An 8,657-nucleotide genomic window follows, 5' to 3' on the forward strand; every position below is an offset into this window, starting at 1 on the left:
AGATGTATGAAGCAAGAAAAAAACCCATTAGTAATGATCATTAAAAACTCTGTTTTGGCTGGAAGTACGGTGGATTGCGTTATTAATGTTAAACAATAACTTATTAGTCGTGTTTCTTTAGTGTAATCTTATTGGAAGTTTAGAAAAAGTGTTCATTTCACAAAGTTCATGAGGCATCAAGCAGTTCATTTAATGCCGGCTCAACGAGTCAAACACAGACACGAGGAACTACAAACTCTGAATCTCTGTCCGTTACCACTCCAAACACTTGAAAGCTCAAGCAGCACCCAGGGCAGCTATTTCTCTTATGATTATCTTGCTCCGGTGAGGTGAGTTTAAAAGTGCCATATTATCATGAGAGAGAAGACGCACGAGGGCTCGTTTCGCCTAAGCTGGAGTCAAAGTGAACCACATCTGTGCTTTGAGAGCTGCTAATGACGGTGTTTGAACTTGAAAAGATTGAGGGAGTGCTGTGTTTTCATGATGTTAGATTCACAGATTCCAGGATCTGCCTGCGTGTGCCAGAAAAAAACCCTTTGTGCGAGATGTATAATTGGCTAATAGGTCTGTAGAATACAGGATGGCAAGGAAAGGTAATTGGATGATATCACTTTGAAAGTAGCTGTAATTGGCTAACGTAAGAGGGGCCACTCGGGTCGTCCTGATTGTAATTGTTAGCTTGGACTTTAGAGGCATGGGCAGGGGATGGAAACTAATTAGCTTACGGCACTTTAGAACCCTATAGGTGTGCTTGTAACCTGGTCAATTTGATTTCAGAACAGAGATTGGAAATAAGATTGGAAAGGTTTTTAATTGGCTAAAGCCCTCTCTGTTCCAAGTACAGTACTACAATATCGACCTTTCCTTTGTGATGAATGTAGGAAGGAACCTTTCTTGTCCACTATAACGATCGAATAGTGTGTCCCATTAGACTCAATAGGGTTACCAATTCCACACAGTCTTGGTTTCAGAGCTGGGTTTTCCTGTCATTGGCCCAAATTTTGTTTTGTCCGAATGTTGACTAAAGTATACAAATGCTACTATTATTGATAGTAAGATATCGTGCAGTGCTATTGTACAGTACAGTGTCACTTTACAAAGTAACATAAGCTATGGCTGTTTATCACCTGTAAATTGAAAATGAAAGTGGATAGCAGATTTAATGCCAAGTGGGGGTGACTGCAGGTTGAGCTACTTCCATTTAATTGGCTATTTGCCAACATGTGCTCATAGTTGTCAGAAGTTAGTATTTATTTTAAATTAAGACAGAAGCTGTGGTCACTTTTAACAATGTGGATCATCATCTACAGCTCAAATTTGAAACTAAAAAATTAAGATTAAACACCCCTGTGCAAATCAGCTTGCTGGATTTTGTTTTAACCAAACTGCTGGTAAAAATAATCAAATTTAATGTGGGGTGATATTCCAGGAAGAAAAACAGCTAGTAGCTACTAGCTTGTCAAAGAAGACTTTTTTTTTTCTTCCCATCTTTGGAGGGGATGGTACCAAAGCAAAACATATTTCTGTGAGGATTACGCTTAATGAGAAAAAACCTTGAAGTAAACAAAGCAATGGGCTTCTGTAATGTTCCTGTGAAGTGAAACACACAGACCAACCAGTTTCCTGTCTTTCATGACCTTTTATATCCTGTCACATGGTGTCCTTTGGCCAATCAGGGAGGATCTCTGAAATCAGTGGCACTTAAACAAAGCTGGAAGCAATCTCCCCTCGTTTGGAACCAATATGTAGCCATATGCACTTTGACCAACAATACTAATCAAATGTACCCTAGAGGCATAAGCTAAACATAAATATTGTTAAAGATGAGAAACAAGGCAAAGCCCTTATTTGACACTGACTTAAATCACAGCAGAAAAAAATACCCACAAAGACATTTTAAAGGGGAAGCATACTTCCTCTTCTTACAGGGGCAGACAGGTTAAGAAACCCTGTGAGCAGAAAAACTAAACGCAAATGAACAAGCATTTCTTTAAAATCACAAGATTACGGCCTGTATGATTGTTGAACAGATAAAGAACTTGCACCTTCCTATCAGCATACATATCAAAGAAATTATACAGAAATAGTGTAGAAAATGTGCACAATTAGTTGATTATTCCATCAAACATGGCTACCCTCGCTAGTCAGCACTAGAAATACTAGTGCATTAAACTTCTTACATAAAAAATGATGCAAACACCCAACAGTTTGACTCTGAGGCATGATATATGTGTTCCAGAAAATGGGAAAGGATGTGAAAGGCAATCAATGGTTGAGAATAGAATGTATAAAAGTGATAACACCTATGAAGTTGTGTGGGACCTTTTACAAAATCGGCCTTGTACTGGCAACTGTCAGCAATCCGCCCTGCAGACTGTGTGTGTGTGTGTGTGTGTGTGTGTGTGTGTGTGTGTGTGTGTGTGTGTGTGTGTGTGTGTGTGTGTGTGTGTGTGTGTGTGTGAGAGAGAGCTAGAGAGCTAGAAAGAAAGAGATAGAGAGAGTGACAGAGCTGCCTAATCCTTTTCACTTAGCAGCAGAGTGTCATTGACTGTCATTGACAACAGAGTAGATACCCCAGGCCATGCTCTTCCCCCGGTGGTACACAACAACTGTAACAACAATCAACATCAAGCTGCTCTCACTCTCTGAGCCTATAACAAGAACAGCTACTGGAGGGCATTCCCGCTGCCAAGGTGACTTCTGCTGGCTGTGTGTGTGTGTGTGTGTGTGTGTGTGTGTGTGTGTGTGAGTGTGTTAGAACAGGGGGTTGTATAATGTGTGAAGCAAGTCTGTTATAGAAGCAAAGGCAGATACACCACAACTATAACTGGATGGCTGCATCGATTTCCTGTTGTACACAAACTAGACTAACGACTGTCAAGCAAGCCTTGGTGTGTGTTTAGCTTTGTGTGTGATTGACTGTGTGTGTGTGTGTGTGTGTGTTAGCTTGTGTGTGTGTGTGTGTGTGTGTGTGTGTGTGGGGGGGGGGGGGTTGTGTTTGTGCATGCATGCATGTATGACAAATTGTAAAAAAAGAGGAACGAGAGAGTAAATAAAAGACAGATATTGGTAGAAAAAGTAAAAATACATTTCTTGACTTGTTTCATGATTTATTCATTTTCTGACTTGCTGCTGCTCTCATATTTTCCAGCCATCAAACCAACAGTCTATTAGCTGGATGGATTTTGATAGTTTTGATGCATTTGGACCCATCCAGCTAAATGTGTCAAATTGTTTATTAATGTATTAGTACTATTGCAACAATTACATATGACTAATGTAATGACTAATTTAATCAAATGTAAAAAAATCCTCACAATTCTTTGAATTTTATTTGTATAACATCCTTCATACAAAGATGCAAAACAAAAAGTTTTACAAAAAAGGGATTACTAACAGAGCAAAGCAAATATCCTGCTAGTTGACAAAAGGGTAGACAAGTTATACAAAGCGCCAGTTCTGCTTCAGTGATAGTACTGAATAATGAAATAATAAAACAACCATTTAGGGCAAACCCATTTAGAATACAGGCTTAGACACAAATAACTGAAATACATCTGAGGATAACTGATATTAAAAACAGAAACAAGTGGGCTGCCAGTGCTTCACATTTGAATAGTAATTGATTGTATTGTATTTGAAGGAACAGTGTGAGTTGTGAAAATAAAACAGTTGATGGCTGTATAATGTGGCTTTGAGGAAGGAAGTCTTCCTTTGACCAGATATAGAAGAAGCAGCATCGTTGAGGTACTTCTTCATGCTAAAAAGGCAGATACACCACAGCTACATGGCAGCGTGCATCAATTTCCTGTTGGTGATGAGTGTGATATTTGTGTGTGTGTGTGTGTGTGTGTGTGTGTGAGTGTTGTGTGTACACAGGGAAAGCAAATATAAAATATTTTAAGGTCAACGATGCAGTGTCTTTGGATATTTCATTAGATAAAACCTCTCTTGTTTTTTTTCTTTCTTGCGTTGCGCTGCAGACTACATCGGCAGCACTGTCACAGGAAGATTTCAGTTCGTTCACTGAGCTTTATGGGCAACATTTCAGTGAGAATGAGTCTGTGTGCACTCTTTGTCTGAGTGCCTTTGGCTAACATGATGCCAACTCCATAAAGTAATGGAGTCATAAAGCAAGACAATGGTAATCAGACTTAGTGACAGCATAGAGGGCAGTGATATTGTGTTTGGATATACATATAATTGTATCCTTTCCTTCTCTTTCCTGTCCTGTCTATTATCATATCATATCTCTACATTTTTACATAAAAAATGATCAAGAAAGTATCCTCCTTCAGGTTGCCAGTGGTAGCTGGGCCTGGGAGTAGAGAGAGTCATTTTCGTTGCTCTCAGATGGATTTGGTTCACATTGTCCAATGGGTTGAATTTGCTCTTCGGGCAGTTGAGCAACAGAGTACACCAAGTCATATGTGACTCTGCTCTCTGTACACGCCCCTCTTGAATTGTCCTCAAACCTGAAAGGATCGTTTAAGTAGCTATAATCGCTCTCAGCTGCTAATTCAGTGTCTTGGTGTTGGGAATAAATAGCACAGAGGAATTCTTGGGCAGTCTGGTCTTCAGGTCTTATTTTGTCGTATTCAACATCCTTGAAACAGAAACCAGACAGAAAACAGTGTTAAACTGAGTTAAACAATCCTGAAACCAGGTGACAAGCACATTAAGGTGCTGAACAGTCAATCACATTTAAAAAACTGTCTTGATACCACTGAAATGGGGACACAATAATAAAAACTAAAATATTATGTTGTCAAAATAAATCCCACACACAATTTATGAAACGCAACTTGTTATTGACAGTTTAAGTCTGATCTCCTACTAAAGTTCTCTGAGCACTTTCACACTTACTTTCACACATCATGCTTATTAAATAACCATATTATTAGCAGTGTTATTTGCTGAAAACAAACCTGGTCATCTAATTGCTTTGCATCTATACTCTTCAATCCCGCATGCTGTGTTCTCTATTCAGGGCCTAAAAATCCCACATGATGGTCTTTAAAACTGCTGATTAATTATAAAAGCCTACAGATAATCCCACTGCATTCTTTATTTTGTCATAATAATAATAATAATAATAATAATGATGAGAAAAATAATAATAATGATGATAATAATACAAAATATAATGATTACAATAATAATAATAATAATAATAATAAGAAGAAGAAGAAGAAGAAGAAGAAGAAGAAGAAGAAGAAGAAGAAGAAGAAGAAGAACCAGAACTGACCTCTTGTGCGTCTTCTTGTGGAGTATCAGCCCTTGAAGTCACTTCTGTAAACATAAAGGACGACATTTGCTAATATCTCTGGTGGAGGTTTTACTGGAGGTAGGTATGTTTTGATTTGTGGGTCTTACTCGTTTGCTGTTTCATCATCTTGCTCATGAGCTTCAGTGAGACCATCAGTATGGTTAATATGGCGATGACACCTATAACCAAATATGGTAAACTTCCTGGACAAAGACAAAGATAGAAGGAGACAGATGGAAATAAAAAACTTGATCACACTTCATGGTACTGAGCACAAGCTCATATCATCTTTGCTACAAATAAATGTATTAATATTCACAAACTTTTTTCACAGGACATGTGAATACTGATATTTTGTTGCATGGACTGCATCTTTTTAGATTAAAGTAGCAGGCATGATGCTGGCAAGTTTCATGAATAAAGAGGTACTGGCAATTCCTGCATATCTGAGCACAACAAGACTATAACATTGCTTATTGTGTGTATGTGTATTTATATATGAATACTTATGATTTGCAACTTCAACTTACATTAAAATATATGCAGTAGATTTATTAAAATATATAATATGTATGGTTCAGATGAGTGCACTCACTTCCAAATCCTTGTGTTGCTGATGCAGCAGGTGTTGTTGTATTGAGGGTGGTGTATGGCGTAGACATATTAGTAATAATATCTGAACTGTTTGAAGACATCGTGGAGCTGGTTGTAACTGAAAATGAGTGAGAGGAAACAACAATGATTGTTTTTGGAGTCGTCTTGGGACTGGAGGACTTAGCTGAAAATAAAAGACGCAGTATCAACACATATCAACAATTTGGACGGTTATTACTTTTTATTAAAGTTGGGTTTTTTTAACTGAGAAAATAAAGAGCATTAACTTACCATCTTTGACGTTTAGATTCACCTTTATATATTTATCAGGGCCAACTCTCTCCAGTCCACAAAAGTAGGTTTTGGAGTCTGACTTTTGGAGATTAGTGAAGGTCACAAACAGGTCTTCTCCTTTGTTAAATAACGTTATTCCGTTTTCATGTTTAGTTTCTCCATGTGCTGCTTTGATGATGATGTGATGGTCTTCCGAGCATGGACTCACACAAAAGTACTTAACATTATTTTTTACGTTAGTCCAAACGTCCCAGTCTGAGCAGGTGGTTGTCACTCTTTCCCCAACACATCCGGTTACGTTGAGAATCTTCATCTCCACAATACTCAGAGCTACAAGTTGAAATAAGGGAAACATTTTGCCATTGTCATAGTGTCAATGTACATTTCTTGTAATATTGGGCAATTTTATTTCTCGTGATGGTAAAACTTCTCTTTTTTTCGAAAATAAAACCACTTAAAGGTTTATTTAGCATAATAAAGAAAAAAACATATCATCCAACAGCTACAGCTTTAAAAATACAAGCCACAGTAGGTGAAAATACAGAAAAAACTGAAAAAAAATTAACTCACCAGAATACAAGAGAATGCATAGATTTTTATCATTTTGAAAACGATGATGAAAGAACAAACAAACAAGTGCATGGACTCCTCAGGTCAGTCGACACAGTGTTAACAGTTTCCCTTCCCCTTATGCCATCCTGTCATCAGTTGCAACTCCTCCCTTTCCTTTGAACACACACACACACACACACACACACACACACACACACACACACACACACACACACACACACACACACACACACACACACACACACACACACACACACACAAAGACAGACACTCACACTGTCACACTAACACACAAAGCATAAAGTGTATTGTGAAAGACTATGTTAGTGTGCACAAAACAGAAAACCATACACATACAACAGGAAGTCTTTATTTATTCAGATTTTGAAAATAATTGAATTGTATCCTTTCCTTCTCTTTCCTGTCCTGTCTATTATCATATCATATCTCTACATTTTTACATAAAAAATGATCAAGAAAGTATCCTCCTTCTAGTTGCCGGTGGTAGCTGGGCCAGGGAGTAGAGAGAGTCATTTTCGTTGCTCTCAGATGGATTTGGTTCAAATCGCCCAATGGGTTGAATTTGCTCTTCGGGCAGTTGAGGAACAGAGTACACCAAGTCACATGTGACTCTGCTCTCTGTACACGCCCCTCTTGAATTGTCCTCAAACCTGAAAGGATCGTTTAAGTAGCTATAATCGCTCTCAGCTGCTATTTCAGTGTCTTGGTGGTGGGAATAAATAGCACAGAGGACTTCTTGGGCAGTCTGGTCTTCAGGTCTTATTTCGTCGTATTCAACATCCTTGAAACAGAAACCAGACAGAAAACAGTGTTAAACTGAGTTAAACAATCCTGAAACCAGGTGGCAAGCACATTAAGGTGCTGAACAGTCAATCACATTTGAAAAACTGTCTTGATACCACTGAAATGGGGACACAATAATAAAAACTTATGATTTGCAACTTCAACTTACATTAAAATATATGCAGTAGATTTATTAAAATATATTATGTGTATGGTTCAGATGAGTGCACTCACTTCCAAATCCTTGTGTTGTTGATGTTGTATTGAGGGTGGTGTATGGCGTAGACATATTAGTAATAATATCTGAACTGTTTGAAGACATCGTGGAGTTGGTTGTAACTGCAACTGAGTGAGTGGAAACAACAATGATTGTTTTTGGAGTCGTCTTGGGACTGGAGGACTTAGCTGAAAATAAAAGATGCAGTATCAACACATATCAACAATTTGGACAGTTATAAATGAGAAAATAAAGAGCATTAACTTACCATCTTTCACATGAAGATTCACCTTCATAAATGAATCAGGGCCAACTCTCTCCAGTCCACAAATGTATTTTTTGGAGTCTGACTTTTGGAGATTAGTGAAGGTCACCAACAGGCCTTGTCCTATGTTATATAATGTTATTCTGTTTTCATGTTTAGTTTCTCCATGTGCTGCTTTGATGATGATGTGATGATCTTCCGAACATGGCTCACACAAAAGTACTTAACATTATTTTTTACATCAGTCCAAACGTCCCAGTCTGAGCAGTTGATTGTCACATTTTTCCCCAACACATCCGTTTACGTTGAGAGTCTTCATCTCCACAATACTCAGAGCTACAAGTTGAAATAAAGGAAACATTTTGCCATTGTCATAGTGTCAATGTACATTTCTTGTAATATTGGGCAATTTTTATTACTCATGATGGCAAAATTAATGGTTTATTTAGCATAATAAACAAAAAACACATCATCCAACAGCCAGAGCTTTTTAAACACAAGCTACAGTAGGTAAAATACAGAGAAAAACAGAAGAAAAAATTAACTCACCAGTAAGAATACAGAGAATGCATAGATTTGTATGTTTGAAAACGATGATGAGAAAATTAAATGAACAAGTGCTGGACTCCTCAGGTCAGTCT

The 8,657-nt window shown here is 37.8% G+C and overlaps 1 protein-coding gene and 1 pseudogene across 2 annotated transcripts; both read right to left on the reverse strand.

Moving 5' to 3' along the window:
- Positions 1-3,135: 3,135 nt before the first annotated feature.
- LOC129116659 (CMRF35-like molecule 7) lies at positions 3,136-6,818 on the reverse strand. 2 transcript variants are annotated; one of them, XM_054627452.1, is made up of 6 exons: positions 6,728-6,818; positions 6,155-6,487; positions 5,865-5,981; positions 5,377-5,472; positions 5,249-5,292; positions 3,136-4,606 (listed from the first exon to the last, which is right to left on the reverse strand). In XM_054627452.1, the coding sequence occupies exons 2-6, from the start codon at positions 6,468-6,470 to the stop codon at positions 4,295-4,297; spliced, it is 885 nt and encodes a 294-aa protein (XP_054483427.1). In that variant the 5' UTR covers positions 6,471-6,487; positions 6,728-6,818; the 3' UTR covers positions 3,136-4,294. The 2 variants fall into 2 exon arrangements, with proteins under 2 accessions (XP_054483427.1, XP_054483426.1); XM_054627451.1 differs by having other exon boundaries at positions 5,865-6,047.
- A 325-nt stretch (positions 6,819-7,143) lies between these two features.
- Positions 7,144-8,377, reverse strand: LOC129116658 (uncharacterized; annotated as a pseudogene).
- Between the last annotated feature and the right edge of the window lie 280 nt (positions 8,378-8,657).

Source organism: Anoplopoma fimbria, unplaced genomic scaffold (genome assembly GCF_027596085.1).
Source record: "Anoplopoma fimbria isolate UVic2021 breed Golden Eagle Sablefish unplaced genomic scaffold, Afim_UVic_2022 Un_contig_8877_pilon_pilon, whole genome shotgun sequence".
NCBI classification, from domain to species: domain Eukaryota; kingdom Metazoa; phylum Chordata; class Actinopteri; order Perciformes; family Anoplopomatidae; genus Anoplopoma; species Anoplopoma fimbria.